The sequence below is a fragment of the Lepidochelys kempii genome, chromosome 17 (genome assembly GCF_965140265.1).
Source record: "Lepidochelys kempii isolate rLepKem1 chromosome 17, rLepKem1.hap2, whole genome shotgun sequence".
Classification (NCBI taxonomy): Eukaryota; Metazoa; Chordata; order Testudines; family Cheloniidae; genus Lepidochelys; species Lepidochelys kempii.
Genome location: NC_133272.1, coordinates 1,790,128 through 1,809,556, shown reverse-complemented (window position 1 = coordinate 1,809,556; position 19,429 = coordinate 1,790,128). Strand labels below are relative to the sequence as shown.

General features: G+C 46.6%; 1 protein-coding gene across 5 annotated transcripts in view; it reads left to right on the top strand.

Moving 5' to 3' along the window:
- PHF12 (PHD finger protein 12) overlaps window positions 1–16,512 on the top strand; it is a 45,893-nt gene extending 29,381 nt beyond the window's left edge. For 3 of the 5 annotated variants that reach the window (XM_073315632.1, XM_073315635.1, XM_073315634.1), the window contains 8 exons: window positions 839–1,000; window positions 3,511–4,321; window positions 7,253–7,381; window positions 8,827–8,970; window positions 11,343–11,441; window positions 12,154–12,236; window positions 13,644–13,782; window positions 15,336–16,512. In XM_073315632.1, coding sequence (XP_073171733.1) covers window positions 839–1,000; window positions 3,511–4,321; window positions 7,253–7,381; window positions 8,827–8,970; window positions 11,343–11,441; window positions 12,154–12,236; window positions 13,644–13,782; window positions 15,336–15,670 — 1,902 coding nt within the window. In that variant the 3' untranslated portion in view covers window positions 15,671–16,512. The other 2 variants (XM_073315633.1, XM_073315636.1) reach the window with 2 other exon arrangements.
- The last annotated feature ends 2,917 nt before the right edge of the window (window positions 16,513–19,429 follow it).

Genomic DNA, 19,429 nt, shown 5'->3' with positions numbered 1-19,429 from the left:
TAGTAAGGTTTATAAATTAAACTCCTTTTGAGTAGTAAATTTAAATACATTCTTGGAACAAGTTGGGAAGATGGAACAAAATGTGAGGGAATCTTTACTAGAACCTCTAGGCTGAGACTAGATACTTATTTGTCTGTGGGGGATGGATAAAGGATTAATGGAATCAAAGTTGCTAGGGCAGAGGGTATCCTACTAAATGTGTGGCTCAGAGCCCCAGAGTTGAACACATTGCTTTTTGTCATGTACTAATTTAGAGAAACTGAAAAGTTCTTTAACCTACCAAGCATGGGGTGCAGGCTTCAGTTTTCTTGTGCAATGTTGGAGGTGGCTAACTTCTAAAAGAGAGCAGAGAGATGGAGGACCTGCTTCTGTAGCAGGTGCTGCAGTCGGAAGAACTAGCGCTGCTTCACGTGTTCTAATTTGTCAGCGAAATACCTCACCCAATCTAAATGAGTCAGAATAACTCCATATAATGGGCATTTGATGCTAAATAAATGCATTTTCCCCGCTCTTTTTATTTTGTTTGAATGGATGCATTCATGCTACAACCAGTTCACTAAGGGCTCAAGTTCAGAACTGGTATAAGCAGGTGAAATTCCATTGACTTCAGCAGAGTTGTGTCAACTTAAACCAAGTCTGCATTCCTATTTTCTGGTGTCCCCCTTTCGTATTCCACTCTGCCACAGTGCTGACGGGTGTTGGCACAATCTCTGATTTCTTTGGCCTGGAAACCATTGGCTAGTAGTAAATTTGGACAATACTTGTTAAGAATGACTGTAGTTTAATGGCACGCACCTGTAATTATTCTAATGTCTCATCTTCCGTCCTGACAATTCAGGTTCCTGATGCGATAAAATCTCAATACCGGTTTCCACCCCCCTTACTTGCACCTGCAGCAATTCGGGATGGTGAGCTCATCTGTAATGGGGTCCCTGAGGAATCCTCACAGAAGCACCTTTTGAACTCTGAGCACTTAGCCAGCCAGTCAGAACAACAAGAGGTAAACGATGGCAGACGTTTTGAATCTATCGCTTCTCTGTGGTGCAAGGACCTCTTTGCTGTGCATTTCAGTTAGATATGATCAAAGTATCTTTTTGAGTAGCAAGTCTAGAATATATGTGCAGTGGTGACTTTCTTCTCTCTCCTTCCATGACCTATCGCAGCTCTTGTTGAACACTTCCTCTTGTCTGCTCCTCAGACAGCTGTGAGGGGATCCAGCTGCTGGATTGTGTGTTAAGCCTCAAGTCTGAATGGAGCCCATGCAGTGTTCTTATCTCAGCACCTCTAGGCACACTTCTAGGGTACAGTCTGTCCCCACCACCACCACCAGATTGCTTTGTTCTGCTGCTGGCACCTTTCCACTCTCCAAATCCCAGCCCCCTACCGACAAGCTGGGGGAAGTGATGTCCCCCAGCTCCAGCCTCCTTAGTATAGCTATTGGACGGTCAGAGTACCAGTGTCAAAGTCCATTGTCCCTAGACTGGTGTCTATATCCTTCATCTCCTGTCAGCTGATGTTGGATACCCTATATCATGCAATGCTCCGTGTCTGTGTATCAGCCAGCATTCCTAAGTTCTGCAGACATGTTCCCCTCATCGTCACACCTCCCATGCACAGAGAGAAGGCTGTTTTTGACTGGGTCTGGGGAAGAGTGATGAGGGTATAATGCTTGGTGTGATTTGAGTGTTTACATTTTTATGTTGCAGAGGGAAATTGGGTTCTCCATTTGGTTGTGTAAGGCTGGTGGAGATAACTAACTTGTATGTTAACATTAATGTTGCTGGGTGGCTTTTGTAAGACTAATGTGAGGACACTCAGAAGTTTTGTATGGGCATATTTTTAATGTCAAATCTGAATGTTATACCTCCTATGAGTTCTCTTACTGGGTTACAGTATTGTAAGCCACAAATCCCTTCGCAAATAGCGGTTGACTCTCTAAGCCATTCTGTCATCTGTTACAAGATTGTGACAAGATGAGCTGGTCCCACAGTGTGAGTGGTGTAAACTTCAGTGGAAGGCAATTGCTGCCTCTATGTATGAGTCTAATGTAGGGACTCCATTCTGTTCTGGAAGCGAAGGATGCATGGTGATGTGCCTTTGGCCAATACCCATCCTTGTTCAGAAAGTGCCTCCGAAGCTGGTAATGTCTGCATGCTGCCTTCGGAAGCCTTGAAGGAATTCAGATTGCAAATTTTCTCCTCCCCCAGTCTTCGTTGTTTAAATAGGTTCTCTGCCCTGTCCCTAAAAAAGCTTCTGTACAGGAAGCCAAAGTATTTCTGCAGTCTGTTGCAGCTTTCTCTACAGAGTCATTTGGCTGGATGCACTCTAAGATGGAGAGAAACCCATTTTATAGAAAGGCCAGTACTGTGTTAAAGTGGAATCTGTTTGAATCTTGTAGCAAGATGGAGGTAGAATTTTGGGCATAAGGCAGACTCTCCCTGTAACTAGCTTGGATTTGGGCAAAATGTTTGTCTTGAGTATCAACGTGATTGATGTATATTCTGGAATAGATGTAAATCCTATGTGGCAGAGGTATAGTGCTCTTAACCACATGATACTGCATTTGTATCAGAACAGCTACCATGGTTCCATAATTTACCTATATTTAGTTGTGTTGCTATGGTGGTGAACTGCCTTTCCAGGAGCGGGCAGAGCGATGCCAGGTAAATTGACCTGCTTATTTGGGTGGTTGAAGCAGGCGTGCTGCATGAGTGACCACAAATCAGATGTCAAGAATTATAACATTCATAAACCAGTCGGAGAACACTTCAATCTCTCTGGTCACGCGATCACAGACATGAAGGTCGCTATCTTAAAACAAAAAAACTTCAAATCCAGACTCCAGCGAGAAACTGCTGAATTGGAATTCATTTGCAAATTGGATACTATTAATTTAGGCTTAAATAGAGACTTGGAGTGGCTAAGTCATTATGCAAGGTAGCCTGTTTCCTCTTGTTTTTTCCTACCCCCCCCCCCCCCCAGATGTTCTGGTTTAACTTGGATTTTAACTTGAAGAGTGGTCAGTTTGGATGAGCTATTACCAGCAGGAGAGTGAGTTTGTGTGTGTATGGGGGTGGGGGGGATGTGAGAACCTGGATTTATGCAGGAAATAGCCCAGCTTAATTGTCATGCACATTGTGTAAAGAGTTATCACTTTGGATGGGCTATCACCAGCAGGAGAGTGAATTTGTGTGGGGGGGTGGAGGGTGAGAAAACCTGGATTTGTGCTGGAAATCACTTTAGATAAGCTATTACCAGCAGGACAGTGGGGTGGGAATAGGTATTGTTTCATATTCTCTGTGTATATATAAAGCCTGCTGCAGTTTCCACGATATGCATCTGAAGAAGTGAGCTGTAGCTCACGAAAGCTTATGCTCTAATAAATTGGTTAGTCTCTAAGGTGCCACAAGTCCTCCTTTTCTTTTTGCGAATACAGACTAACACGGCTGTTACTCTGCAACCTGTAGTTGTAGCCTGTGAAGCTTACCGATGTTTTCTTTCTTTTTTCAGTGGCTCTGTAGTGTTGTTGCACTCCAGTGCAGCATTTTGAGACATTTATCTGCTAAGCAGATGCCTTCGCTTTGGGACTCTGAACAGACAGAGAAGGCTGATATTAAGCCTGTTATTGTGGCAGACGGCTCAATCACCAACCCTTACCAGGCAGCTGACAAGGCACTCACACCTTCCCTTTATTCCGTGTCGTGCACCTCAGGGATTACCACCCAGAATTCCTTGAGCTCTTCTCAATCCCAGCAGGCTTTATCACAGGAAGATGTCAATTGCAGCTCTTGTATGGATAAGTCAAAGAAAGTATCTTGTGGAACTTCTAATGGGCCAACAGCCTCTGATGTTAAAGTAAATGGTCCTCATTTGTATGGTGTTTCCTCTGAACCTTCGGCACACTTGACTGAGTCTCAGAGGCTAATTGGCCCAGGTAATACAATACCTGGGCTGTCTCATCGGCAAACATGGGCGAGGCCCCTCACACCCCCAGCAGCTTGTGGACTTCTGAATCACGCAGTTGGAACTGTCGTGAAGACGGAGAACATAGTAGGACCCATTTCTTGTGCACAAAGGGGTTCTGCGCCAGTCACAAGTATGCCTGCTTCCATACCAAGCTCTTGTGCCAGCCTAGAGACCACCAGCACTTTGCAAAGAAAGAATGTCCAGACACAGATAGGCCCCCCACTGACAGCAGAACTGCGATCTGTTGGTTCCCCTTTGACTGCCACTAGGGCTCTTACTCCTCCACAGGCAACGGGAGATGGGATCTCTGCCATCGGATCCACACACAGATTCTGTTCACCAGCACCACCTTCAGGTGAGCATCTGATGGGGAGGTCTGGGCCTTCCAGCTGGGAAGTGGAGTGTTTAAAAATCTTTCTTTCAGAGCATGAAGTTTAGTAAGTGCAAGGAAGCAAGGCTTCCCGCGGACATGGCACAATGGAGAACAAGTTAGGGTTAGCATTGCCCACAGGTCGTGAAGCAGAAATTGGGCCCTGTGCTGGGTGTTGCCAGTTAAATGCATCTCTGAAGTGGGGGAGCACTGTGCTGCTTTCTGAAACAGTTGATCCATCAGAGGTTCAGAAGGAACTGGGAATTCTGGAAATGCACTGTAATTTAAACTCTTCAGTTGCTGTGTTGCTGTCACAGTTCCTATTTTGACAACTGTAACAGTAAATTTCCTTTAAGAAGATGGCTGGAGTTTCCAAATGGATTACTTCAAATGTCTGCTTTAATGCTCTGTTAGAAGCAGGCACTCAAGGCTGTGAAGATCATAATGTGTGACCCCTTTCATTTGTTTGCAAAGGCAGTATACAAAAAAAAACCCCTAAATCCCGAGTGTTAGTCAGGAAATGCCACAGTTAAGATTTCATGTACAACCTCAGCTCCACCCTGGTTCCTATGAATTACAGTAGTCTTCTGTCTGCTTTTTGCACAACCTTCGATGTATTTAGCATCTCGTAACTTTGTCCTTCTGGATGTGTACCCAAATATGAAAGTTATTCATGGGACAATTCTGTTTAACACTGGGTTTCCTGTATATGCTCTACTTATCAAATATAAAGTTTACAACAGTAATAGTGAAAGTTGGCTGGCGTAATACATGCTGTTCGGTGAGCTTTGTGGTTAACAGCCTCCACCCCGAATTGCACCAGTCCTGTCTGTGCTGCTGATTGAAAAAGAAATGTACAATACTATGGACACTGACAAAAGTGCTAAAATGTATTCCTGAGGAGCAGATAACATAAAAACTTAAGTCCGAGATATGCAGACCCATTATGGCAAGGCAAATAGTGAATCTTCTTCTTGAATGGTAGAGCTGTTCAGAAAATTGTAATTTTTTTATAACTAAGGAATGGGATATTTTCTTTCTTGTACAGAGGAACAACTGAATCCATTTTTCTCAAGCTTCAAAACAAGTAAACCAACACCGTCACACTCATTTAAGCCCAGAAAATCAGTGTACAACATAAAGATTCAAAAAGCCATGTGCAACTGAAATGAGGCCATTAAGGACATGTAACACTCACAATGCAAATTGTAGAGGTGGCAGTGTTCCCAGGACATGGGAACTGTGGGGTGGGTTCAGAGTCCAAGTTTAAGGCCAGAAGGACCACCAGATCATCGTCTGACCTCGGTGTCACAAGCCACCCAGCACCTGAATACGAAACCCAACAACGAAAATGAGACCCAAGTATCACAGCCCCCAGGCAGAGAATAGGAGGGGTCGAGGTGCCCCAGTGGCCGAGCCCTCTGTAATGGCAGGGAAGTGATTGAGATACCCACATAAGTTTGGTTTGTTAAAGTAAATTTTTTTTTTTTTTTCAGCTAGTGAGCATCCAAACAGTTAGTACACACAGTGGGGAGAGCGAGCGCTTAGCTGGCTTGAGTATTATCTTAAAAATCCCTGGTATGAGTGACAGATTTTCCTCTGAAGTAGCTTTAATGTAGAATCTACGCCCAGGGCTGCTGACCATCTTAACCGCACTTGTGCACAAAGGAGAAGGCAAACATGCAGCTGCTGGCTTGGCTGTTGCTTCAGCTGGAAGCACAGGGATGGGGAGGAGGGAAGTTTTACCAGGTGGAAAAGGGACCATATTGATGTGGAGAAACATTATGTTCAAGATTCTAAGAGTTCGGCAAAGCATGGATAATCCTGAAAATTCTTCTTAAAAGGATGATGTTTGAGGTCAGTTTGAGCCCAAACTTTAGATTTTATAAAATGCAAACCAAAGCCCCACTCAGCTACCAAGAGAGCGTCTGTAAAATTAAAAAAATCCTATGATAACAAATGTTAATGGAATGTAGGTTTCCCCTCCAGTATTTTTTATTCAACTCATGCTGCATCATGCTAGAGAACAAGTGAATGAGCCTAAACTAAAGCGAAACTGACATTGGAAGTGACAAATAAATTAGATTTTAATTCTTGGTTCTAGTAATGGAAGGTTGTGGGAATCTAGGTAAGGAAAAATTAATGTCCCTTTTAAACTCAGTTAGTATTTCTCATCTAATTCTAAATAGATTATCAGGGAGAGGCAGGAGATTTGGGTATCTGAGGCATGGGGGTGTGAGTTCCTTCACTGCTATGTAGTTCTGTAGCAGACATTTTACAAATGTCACAATATTTTAAGCAGTAGGATTGCAGTTTGTGAATGAGCTAAAGTCACGTGTGTGCGTATTGCTTCTTTGTTACATTCTCACCACCCAGGAAGGAGCTTTCAGACTTCCACAGTACATATGGCACTCGTGTTGGCAGTAGCAGATCTCTAAAACAAGTTACAGAAACATTCATCTTGTTTCTGGTTAACAAAACATTTCTTACCCAAAATTCTGCAAATGTATAAAACCCAACACAAAAAAACTGCTCACAAAATTTCTCCCCTCTGGGTCCAGTGAGATTTGGGTTTCAAGCTGTTCCCCAAACACCTTACAGCTCTGCTCTACAGGTCATACTTCCAGGATAATGTGAATTCCATCAGCAGATGGTAGAGGTCCAGGAGCCCGTGGAACGGAACTCAGTTAAGCTGGCTAGAACTGCTTTGGGAAAAGGTGTGGTGCTATTTAGAGCTCCTTTCAGGAGGTGTGTTGGGTCATGAGAGGAGTTACTCCTCTTTTCAAAGCATTGCTACTAGCAAAATTAGCCAAAAATTTTGTGCAGTTTGTAAATTAGAAGTAGAAGTTGAGGGCTCATTAGTAGCTCAGAAGTGACTGTGCATATTGACGTTGCTCTTCTCTCATGTCTCTCTAGATGGTAAGGTCAGTCCCAGCACCGTATCCATAGGAAGCTCTTTAATTGTCCCCTCATCTTTCACTTTAAACTCTGCGGCTATGTTGGACCTCACCAGCTCTGTGAAAGCATTAATGGATGCCAATGGCGGTGAGTAGTCTTTGTTTCTTTTTTCTGTCCAGAGTTGCTGTGTATACCAGCCGAGAGGGAAATGGTCCTTTCCTTAAAGCATTCACTCCCCTGCTAAAGGGGAGAGTGACTTTGGTAAAGGGGGCCTGGGGTGTGGACATGTGTTACCCTGGGTGAACAGGGGAGTGCCCCATCCCTGTCACAATCGTGGGTCTCGTTCACTTCCACGCCTTGGTACTTGGAGTGTTTCACCTCGTAAGCTTTGGGGGTGTCTGTCCAGAATGTTGGTGTCCAGACCTGTTGCTCGATGGAATTCATATGCTCAGACCCCCAGCTTGTCCATGTCATGATTTTAGCTGTGATCCAAGGACACTTCCCTCACCTTTTCTGAAGCCAGTGATTGCGTATTCTTTGTAGGTCACCAGTCATTTGGGCTGCAATATTGTTATGGGTTTGCCTTCAGTTACATCTTTCTACAGCTACGTTTTCTGCCTTTGCCCCAGAGCCTAGTACGTCTTCCTCTCCTTTTCAGTGGGATAGCAGGAAACCTGGACTCTCATCAGGGTGACTTACTGAGGAACCAGAGGACTGCTGTACAGTTCTCAACTTCATTATCAGTCTGTTGCTTGTGACCCTTCTCTGTAGCCTTTCTTGCACTGTTATTTTGACCCTCTTCCCTTTGGCAAACACCTGGCTGTTTGTCTTGGCCTCCTGTGTTTGCAGCGGGACTCTCACTAGCCACCATGGCTCTGCTGCTTTTATTCGCTCTTTTACCAGTGACATTGATGTTGAGACGGCTCTTGCAAGAGGTTAACTAACTTGTTCATGAGCACAATGCAGATCTTTGCAGGTCCTGATTAACTGTCGTCCTTGCTGCTCGTTATCAGCAACAGTGATCTGTTTTGAGATTTACTTTTTACCCAAATAGAGATTTGTATGAATTTCCCCTCTTTCTTAACAATTTTAAGTTGAACCTGCCATGAAAGACTGCGACCCTGAAAATGAGACTGTACCGCTCCTAAGGAGTTGTCGTTTATCTGTGGGATAGATCTAGTCAAACTTCTTTCCAACCAGGGTGTAAATTTGAGTCTCACAAGAAGCATGCCCCATCCCTGCTGCCCAAAAGAGCCTGAAATACACATGGCCTTTCTGGGTCTCTGCCCACATGTAGAGTCTTCAGCTTTTTCCTAGCCAAAAAAACGCAAATGTCCCTTTCCTGTCTAGACTGCAGCTCTCCAAGATTACAAGTCTTGCTGTCCATACGTGCTGCTAGGGAGGAGAATGCACTTAGACAGTAATAGAGCACCCTGTACTTTCGACTCTTGAGGCCGCAGAGTTTTCCCTGACGGAGTTGCTGCTAACAGAAGCAAATGGCAAAATGTAGGAACAGAACAGTTAAGCCCTCAGCAGATCAAATGACGCCCTCTCTGTGAATAACTTACTAATTGCTTTTTATTTATTAACAGAGATTGAGATAAATATGCTGGATGAGAAGCTAATCAAGTTTCTGGCCTTGCAGAGAATACAACAGCTCTTTCCTTCCAAAGTTCACTCCGTAGCAAGCAGTGTCAGTTCCCATCAGTCGTCTCCTTTGGCAAATCACATAGAAGGTAAGAGCAGCCCTAGAATAGTCTCTTTGCATTGAGCTGTGGTTTTTCTCAGCATATACCATGCCATCAGACTGTCATCCAGAGATATTCTCTCTCTTCTGGTATTTGGGAGACACCCATTTCATCTCCTTCCTTCCTCTTGCCCCTCCTCTCTGGATACTCTTCGATCAGAAACATTCCTCCACTTCCCCTTGTTGAGCTTTTGGCAAATGTGGTAGGAAAAGGAGCTTGCTCTCTCCCTGCTGCATCACAGCAACTCACAACCATGGATGTTCTGTTTCCTGTAATTGTGGGGCTAAGCCAAGTTGTACCAGTCTGATCTAGCAAGGAAGGGAAAGGCCCAGCTTCCTTCTCTGGCATGTTTGCAAGAGGCTCAGGGATCTGGGAAGCAAATGAACAAGTGTGTTTGCAGTCCTGTTGCCTTCTTTTTGGAGATGGAGAAAACTGGTTTGTGGGCTTGAAAGAGAAACCTAAACGTGAGCTGGAAGAGCAGGGGCATAGAGTGAGGGTGTTACCTTTTAAAATCCATTGATTTCTTCAATCCAAATCGGCAACTGCAGAGCTAAAATTGCAGATATGTTCTAACACTAAATAGTTGGAAACTGTTACCTCCTTCACTTATAAAATCTGCCAGGGCCTGAGGTCAGGGTTCTGCTTCCTTTGCTATAGTCATTAGTATCACTAATCCTTAGAAGTGCGCCAGGTATGCAGCTTCCTATTCCGCTGTTAGGTTGTCATCAGCTGTTAGGAAGGAGTATAGATTCCCTGAACCATATCCATTTACCTTCAGGAGTAAACAAGAGTTGTCCTGTGGGAGCTGTGTCCTGCTCTCAGGTGGCCTAGGTACAGTAGGAGCAGAGAGGTGAGATCTGTGTTAGTGCATTGTTGGCTGTGTCACAAACTTGACTTGTCCTTGGCTCAGCTCCCCTGGTGGCTTCAGGCCGTGGCATAGCAGCAGGGATTCTGACGGTCAGTAACTGTCTCTTTCTTCTAACACTTCTGGAGCTAGAGGCAGCTGTGGAACTGCATAGGGCCAGCACTGGGATTAAATGATGTGGCCAGCAGACACTTGTAGAACTGAACCTTCGATCATCGGCCCCGACTATCCTAGGGGAGATCAATGGCTGTGTTCCCTACCTGCTTTCTGTCTTTTGGACCCATCAAACTTCAGATGCTTCCCCCTGTGCTAATTTTGACTTTTTTCTTTTGTTTGTTGATGGGACACTTGGGTGACAACTTCTGAGACAAGCCCGGCTGGCTGATCTGTACTAAGCCCGCCCTAGTAACTGTCATCCAAAGCAGCCAAATGTAGAAATGATGTGTTGGGAACAATGAAGCTTTTTGGCATGTTCCATGCTGAAGGTGCCACATAATCCCATGGAGAGTGTTCTTGACATCAGTGGTGAATTCCAGACACACACATTCTAAATTTTTGTTGTTTTTTGACCACTCTTTACTCAGTTTGTAATCTGCATGCTTTGTCAGTTTCACATCCTTTCTTGATGTGAAACTGTCCTGGAGATGCATGTGGTGGGGAGTTAGGTTAGACTGTGTGGGGGTTTGCATGGACAGGAAGAGGGCAGGTACTGAGCCAGTCAAACCTAGACCAGGTTGCCATTTGACTGCTATGTGAAACAAGATGGTGGTCTACCTGTTCCAGGTGCAATGGGGATGTGATCTCTGTGTCCATGCAACCACTGGGTCTTTGTCGGCAGCCTCAGTAGTAGGGGGGTCCAGGATTGACTGTGCTGTGGATACTGAACTAAGATTAAACTAGTTGAAGAGAGAATCCTCCTCCGACCCCAACCTTCCAGTTGTAGGAATTTTAAATTGATCCCTGGAAAAGCTTGTTCTGCATCTACCTGTGCTTTTCTCAGGGGTTAACTAGCAGTTTTGTCTCTAGGGCTGTTGACTTGGCAGCTTTTGCTAGCTCCAAATTCAGTTTAAAGGGGCACCATCTTAAAGGAACTGGAGGACAATAATTCAGAAGACGTGTGCTTTAACACTTCATGGTCCTGGAACTGGAAGAGATGAGAGAGGGGAAATAATGTCTCCTCAGTTTGTTTCCTTTGTCCATGCCCAGTGTCATTTCCCCTGTGTAGTCACGTGGCTTATGTGGGTCTTTCACATAGCAGTGGGGGAGAGAAAAATTCTAAGAAATAGCAAGATGTGACTGTAAAACCACAACAATTGGTCGGGGGTAAGAGCTGAAACTATTTCCGATTTTTGTCCAGATTTCAAGTTGATAGTTTCCTTTAAAAATTATGCATGAGCCCCAGAAAGCCCAATAGGGGGAATACTTAAATCTGGTAACTTTATATTACTGTAGGCAATTTATTCAGTAGTATTCAGATCTCACTTTTGTCTTCCAGTGCAAAGAAAGGAAGTGCAAGCTCGTGCAGTGTTCTACCCCCTCATGGGCATAGGCAGTGCAGTCAACATGTGCTACAGAACCCTCTACATCGGGACAGGTAAGTGACTTCTCCTAGCTGGGGGCTTGCAGAATCCCAGTGAAAAAATAACTTTCCGTTTGTTTTTTCAGCTTTTATTTTGTTTGCACATAGACAGTCCAAGCCATAATGCACTAAAGTCACCCCATTGGAAGTGAATGCTGCTCTTTGGAGAATGCCATGTTGGGGCCAGTTATTTTATCCTGGGATTCTGGAATTATGTTTCTCTTGTGTATTATCAGGCAACATATGCAAGAAAGCTCGCTCAGATGTCAGGACACTGTGTGACTGGCATAGTTAAGTGCCTGTAGCCCAGATTTGATAGCCACTGTTTTAGGATGGGAGTATTAACTCTTGATACCACACAGTCTAAGAGATTTGGCATTAAAAAGTCACCGCTATCCTAGGCTCCCCAAGTCGGTTTCTGTCTGGTAACTGCTAAGAAGGGAGGTTAATGATCATTCTGGGCATTTGCCACTCTTGCCTGAGCCTGGAGCCCCCTAGCACACTGGAAGGGCACAATAATGCTGAAATGGTTTCCCACCTTCCCCTGCTTAATCTTACAGCCAGAACCCTGAGGAAACCTTCTTCTGTGGCTTATCTCAGCACTGTTCACCAAGCTGTGAGAGCAGATACTAAGGAAGCAAGCCCCTTGCTGTTTAATTCTCTTGCTCTGTGCTGCCTTGCCAGCTCTTGTGAATTCAGTTGAATTTTGTCTTCCCATCCGTTGCAGGAGCTGACATGGATGTGTGCCTTACAAGCTATGGTCACTGTAACTATGTGTCTGGCAAACATGCCTGCATATTCTATGATGAGGTGAGTGCCTGGGCCTTTGGTTTGCCACTTGCTCAGAGATGGAGATGAAGGCAGCTGGTTGTCTTTGTTGTGTGGAGCTCCTTTGTGGGCTGCAGAGTGAGAGCCAGGCTTATACTAGAGTTAAGGTGGGGTCAGCATTCACTGGTAACCCTCTTTCTGAGGCAGAGAGATCTGCTGACAAGTTCCCTCAGGGCAAACTCTGCGGGCTGAGTCTCTGCACATCCTTAATCTGTTTTCAGTGTCAACATCCTTTCTGAAGCGTGGACACCAGAACTGGATACACTAGTCCAGTAGTGGTCTCAGTATTGCCCTATAGAGCGGGAACACCTCCCTACTCCTCAGTACACGTCTATGCTTATACATCCAAGAATCCCCCTCTTAGCCACCGTGTCAAACTGGGAGCACGTATTCAGCCAAGTCCTCTTCAGAGTCACTGCTTTCCGAAATCGTTCCCTGTCCTCTACGCGAGACCTGTGTTCTTTGTCCCCAGAGGTAGGACTTTGCCTTTGGCTGTGTTACACATGCTGTTCACATGAGCTTGGCTCACGCTCTAGAATTGACATGTCCCTATCATTATTTACTACTACCTGAGCAGATTATTTGGTAATTACTACATGAGTACATCCTTGCAGGAGCCCACCAGAAACACCCATCGGGCGGATAATTCCCCATTGACAATGACTTCGCTATCCCTGTTAGCTAGGTTTTAGTCCGTGTAATGTGGGCTAACAAAACATTGTACTTTTAGTGTAATAGCAATTTCATAACTTGATCCTACTCCGCCGTGACAAGATCTGATCGATCCACTTCCCCCCACTGTCGGGCTGTGTGCTGGGGGTAGGGACTCACTCACTCCTGAGTGTCTCTAGAATGCCAGGCATGCCAGAGGCAGTGTGTTTAATCTCGGGGGCAGTGCCTTGTGCCTGGAGTTAGTGCTCACAGCTGTGCTGTTGACCCCTGTGAAGGGAGGGCTGAGGCCTGCTGTTTCTCCAGCACTGTGAATATGCTTCGTGGTTTGGGAATGAAGCGCAGATGCTCCTTTCTGGTTAGACCCCTTGGTAGTGTGGTGAGCAGCACACAGTGGCTAACATGAGGGGCCTGGCCGAGGATTAGCAGGTGGGGAATTGGGTCCTGTGCAGTACAGCGTGTTCCCAACTGTAGGAATCTCATTCAGAAGGTTGACGAGCCCACAACTGTGTGAGCAGTTTTCATTTGCTCGTTTTGCATTCTGTGCAAGATCAGCATGCAAAGCATTCTGGGTAACATGCATGCAGCCAGATGCCATGAAGTCTGACTTGCTGCCACTGCCTGAAACGGCGTGTTTAGCTCGGTAGGTCCCTCTGTCTGAGCAGGAACGCAGTACAGAGCCTTGCCTGGGTTACATGTGAAGTTTCTCTTCCTTCCTAGAATACAAAACATTACGAGCTGTTGAACTACAGTGAGCATGGGACGACTGTGGACAATGTTCTGTATTCATGTGACTTCTCTGAGAAGACTACACCCATTCCTCCCAGCAGCATTGTTGCCAAAGTGCAGAGTGTGATCAGTAAGTTATGCAAGAACATGTTCCCTAAAGGGAGATGGTGCCCTGGCCTCGTGTGGCTAGAGGAGCCAGCAGTGGGGGAAGCAGAAACTCCAGCTTGTGCTGAAGTACCATATACAGAAGGAAGGGGTCTCCCCAAAGCCCAGACCTGCCCATCAGCTACACAGTATAACCCTCCCCTCTGAGTCCAGCCGCTTGGGACAGAGAGTGCTTTGAACTGCAAATACATGCTTCCTCTAATTAGAGTTAATTCAGACTTAGAGGCCCTTTCCTGACACCTGTCCCTCTCCTGAAAGCGATCAGTTCTGAGCTGGAATCAGATGGTCTCCATAGACTTGATCTGTAGATTTGCCTCTGACCAATGTTCCCTCTAATTTTTTCCACCCATGTATGGAATAAATTTTGGTAGGTGCACCGAGGTATGTGCAGATGTGTGCCACGAGTAGAAACAAAAAACCTAGATATAAATATTTTTAAAAAGTTACCATAGGGACAATTACTCCCACCAGGACAGGTTAGGCATTTTAGAACTCGCTACTCAAAGAGTTAAATTTAAGTGTAAGAGAAATAAAAATTGTGAAATGCATAGACCAGTCAAAACACTAAAATAACACACTTGGAAAGAATAAAATTACAGAAAATATATGTGCATTGCAGGAAGTACCAAGTAGTAACAACAATAATACAAGTATGTGTTGGAGGTGAGTGTGAAAGAGACTGTGTGTGCGTGTGTGAGAGAGAGAGAGAGATAGACGGCTGCTGGGGAAAGCTGTGCGTTGTCTCTTTAAGACACTCACTGAAAGCTCTCCTGCTCTGTCCTGTGTCTCCCCTCTGCGGAGATGGGGTATGTGGGCAGGGGGAGAAGGAGATTGTGTGTGTGCGTGCGAGAGAGAGAGACTGTGTGTGAGCTGGCTGCTGGGGAAATCTCAAACAGTGCACTGTCTCTTTAAGAAAGGCACTCCACCACTCCCCATTCAGACCACAGCAGCTCTGCGTCCTCCTGAGCTAAGCTGTCCCCTCTGCCCTGCACTGTGGAGATGGGGTACAGTGGGAGGGGGACACCCTGACAGCACGCGTGCACACGTAAACACACCCTGGTTCTGCACAGCCAGCAGGAGGGTCCCGGGAGCAGCTTCAGGATGGAGCAATGTGGGGGAAGGGGCACCTGAACACATGCTGCCGGCTGTGCTCTCTAATCAGCTGGGTGACGTTTGACTCTCTCCTACCTGGCCGCCCAAGCACGCAGCGTGCAGGGAACACAGCCTCTGACCTGGTCCTGTCGGGGGCTACACTCTAAGCATCATTATCCACCTCTTTATCCTCCCATTGCTTCACTCCTGCTGCCCACCTGACCTCGTGCCCTTCCCACAGCAGGGCCTACATACAGGCTGCTGAGAGATCCCTGCACCCAGGGGCTGGCCGCACTCTGAAGTTGCCGGTGATCATGTGACTACAGCACTTAGTGTTGTATAGAAACAAGCTGCTGCACTTGAGTGTGACACTCTCTGGATGGGATGCTTGCCCCGGCCTGTTTCCCATTTGCGTTTCTTTTCCAGAATGCCACAAAGGCAGAAAACAGGACGAGGAGCCGCATGAAGAAGCAGTCGTGATGAATTCCCAGGCACAAGGGCAGCACCGGAAACCCTGCAATTGCAAAGCCAGCAGCTCTAGTTTAATAGGAGGCAGTGGGGCGGGGTGGGAAGGAACAGCCCTGCTCCACCACGGCAGTTACATCAAACTGGGTTGCCTGCAGTTTGTCTTCAGCATCACTGACTTTGCGACCAAACAGCCCAAAGGGGACGCTGCCTTAGTACAAGACATGGACTTGGAGGAAAAGCTCTCTCTGAAACCCCACCAGGTGCCCGTGCTGCGGTCCAACTCCGTTCCCTAGGAGCTGAGGCAGAGCCATGGGGGAAGAAAAGCCCTGTCCTGAGACTCCTGCAATGCAAAATGTACAAACCAAGTGGGGATTTTCTGTCGGCCCAGAAACTGTTCACGCGCCGTTTGCATGAAATGAAGAACGTTTCACTTTTTTAATTATTTTCTTCTTTTGCTCAAGTTTTAGGGGCATTTGCACATATATTTGTACTATACATTTCATTTTAAAAGGAAAGCTGCAGCAAGAGGAGGACGTGTCAGAGCGAGGAGGGGGAGGGGCGGGGGCTGGCTGACTTGGGCTCTCTCTGACAGATCGTTCCCATGCAGTTGTAAAATAATCAAAAACGTGTTCTATTTTGTGCCAGTGACGATAGTTTTATATTAAAAGAGAAAAATACAGTTTTCATACAGCAAATCTATACAATATCCTTGTTTTATTTAATGTAAAGAAGTGCTCTCCTCCTCCTCCCCAGTTATTTTCCCCTCCCCTCCCCTCCCCGCTCTGGTTGCACTACAAATAGATGCTGTGTATTGTGGGCAATGAGAAACGAGTGTCTCTTCTCCTGCTGCCCGCCCTGTTTTGTTCCAGCCAAGGAGAAGTATCGGACTCTGTGTAAATACATCCGGGATGGCGTTTTCAATGTTTTAAAGCTGTGTACAGTGCTACATGTGCTATGACGTTGCCTCAACCTGTCTATTGTAGCAAATCGTTTGTCGTAAACCTGTTTGTCTCTTTTGTTCTATGCCACCTCCCCGCCCCCCCGGCCAGCTAGTTCCGATGTACATAGTCATTGTAATGTTTTAGACTTTACAGAAGGTTTCCTGTATTCTGTATATAAAAAACAAAATACGTCACCTCCTGCTTTCGACTGTCTGTCCTGACTCTGTAAACACAAGCAAGGATCTACAAGAGCATCCCAAGGCAAAACCCAACCTCTGTGAGAGGGGCCTCCAGGCTGTGCCCAGGAACAGCCCTGGTCCGCTCTTCTCCCCCTGCTCTGCCCCAGGCCTCCAGGACCAGGGTGGCTGGGGACAAAGTGAGCTCCCAGGGGGAATGAGGCTTCTCCGGAAGAATGGAAGGTTCGAATACAGGGTGTATCTGTGATGGCCTCTGTGGCTCCTCCTTTGTTCTTGACCACATCAGTGCCATGCACTGGCCGTGTGCATCCCCTCCCCCACTCTGTACAGGGTATGTTCTTAGGGCATCATGCTGCACAGCAGACTCGCTCTGTTGGCACTCAAGGTTTGTAGCTATTACGGGGCGGGAAGCTGCTCCCATTCAGCAGCCTTCCCCTTCGCTCCTGGCTCTCCTGCCCTAGAGCCACTCTCTGCTGTATTTTTACTGTTTTATACTCTATGTTCTGATCTGGAAATACTAACTCTTTTTGTACAAAGACGGAAGGATTTGCGATCTGTTCCAATGGCATTAAGTCTGTATTAATAAACTCTCATAATACTATTGAAAACAGAGCAAGAACCACACTTGCACCCTTCTTTTTTCCCCTCCCACCTGCAGTTTGGGGCTCAGATAGCTTCTCACCCTCTCCAGACAGGGAAGCTCCTTGGGCAGGTTGTGAGGCCTGGTGTGAAGGGAGTGTTCTCCCAGCTTTTCCCTCTCCTGTCAGCCACGTCCCCGCTGCAGGAAGGCTCCTGGGCCATGACTTCACTTGTACCTTAGGGTTACACCTGTGCTCACCTCCTGAGACCTGAGAGAGATTGGATTGGCTAATCGCTAGCTGCAGGGAACATGCTCCTGTGTTGAATAAGTTCTGGTATTTTGGCACAGCCTTTAATGTGTTGGCTCTGGTTTCTTGTAGTCCTCAGGTGCAAAGCGTTTTAAAGGCTTGCATGAATTTAGCCTCGGGTACTGGGAGATGAGGGTTTGTTTAATCATCTTCAGCCACAACCCAGGGCGGGTGTGGGTGGTAAAGTAAGTGCTAAGACTGTAATGATTTGCCCTGGTACCCTCCAGCCATTGATCTCAGTGCTTGGCAAATGACATTTCAGCCAAACAGTCCTTCAGCAGGGGAACTTCTCCTGGAGCTGGTGAATGTTCCTGAGGGAGGCTGGCATATATGCCCATGGGATGCATCCCTTCTACCTGTCCAAATACCCCCCTGAAGCAGCATTTTCTGCCCTCTGTCCCTTTACCCTGACCCCCTTCATTTATTCCACTTAAAATCCTAGGAGGCTGGCCACAAGTCCCCCCAGAGCCTGGCAAGGAGGTTCCTGGAACTGGCTTGCTCAGGTCTGTGCCGGCTGCTGTGCACCCCTTCTCTGCCGCCCCTGGCTTCTGCTAGCCCAGCATGCAGGAACCGAAGGTAAACACTCTTCCTCCCCGCTGTGGGCTCACCCCCTTCTCTGCTTGTACTGCCCGGTGGTGCAGTTGAGCTGTTTTCTCTAGTCCAGTGTTTGCCAGGGCTGTGATTCCAGTGTCATTCCACTGCCAGCGAGCGGTGCCTACGCACATGGGAGACCTTCCAGGTGAGTAACTCCTGTCGCTGCCACAAAGCTATTGTGTGGCCATGAATGGGGGGGGCCCTGCACGATTGGGAACAGGAGTCGTTTGTCCAATTGTCTGTTAGGAGGGGCTGGGGGACAATTTTGTGTTCTTGCATACAGAGAATATAGGGCTCCTAGGTCTGTAAAGTGAAATGCACGTCTATGGGGCTAGATAACTAATCGTTTCAAGCCCCCGTGTCTGCCCTGCTATTTTAGTTCTTTCATATTAGGGTTTTGTCCCACTGCTGGGGTCTTACTTCTCTAGCAGACTCCGTACTCGGCATCTCTTTGATGGAAAACCATGAACTAAACCTATAGTTCAGAAAGTGAATGGTGGTTCTAAGCCTGTTGAAACCGGTCTGCGCACCTGTCAATGGTGAATACTGACACTACAGTTTATGGCCCTGCCCCAAGCCAGCTGGGAGCACGAATCGGTTAATGTTTGTTAAAGTGCTGCTGCGGGGTGCTGATAATCAGGTTTTCAAAGGTGCTGAGCCTCCACCAGGCCCACTGCAATCATGGGTTGTTGAAGAAAACAAACACACCATCCTTGCTGAGCCGGGTGACAAACAGGTTTCCTGTCTGGGGGGAATTTTTGAGATTTCAAAACAATTTTCCGTCCCAAATCAGGACAAAACTTCAATCTCGAAAAATTCCGCATACTGAAAATCGGAACCAGCTTTTGGACTGGGCCAGTCGAAAGGTTTCTTTATCAATAGGGCTGTAGCCTTGTAGCACTGACAAGGCTACAACACTATTGAGATTAGTGTCGGATATTAGACCCGCAAGGTGGGCGAGGTGATATCTTTTATTGGACTAGCTTCTGGCAGTGCAAGAGACGAGCTCTCGAGCTTACGCAGAGCTCTATGGAAGCTTGTGTGTCTCACCAACAGAAGTAGGTCCAATTAAAGATAACACCTCGCCCACCTTGTCGCTCATCTACCAAGTCATTTAAATCAAAACCTGCAACGGGTTTGTTTAGAAAATGCTGACACAGGAAGTTTGAGAGCTTTGACACGTCTGTCAGCGCTTGTTTGAACCGGGGGCCGCGGTTTTGACAAACTGGCTTTTTTGGACAAAAAATGTTGATCAGAAATTTCCCGGCCATCTCTAGCTCCTTGGGCAAAGCCGAATTCGTGCCCTGCAGGCTACGGATCTGCAGGTGGCAGTGTTGCCAGCAGATTGGCTGTATTTCAGCCAATCTCATGCTATAAGGCAGAGGGCCCAGGCCGAGCAGCCTGAAGCCGTGCCTGGATCAGAGCCAGCTTCA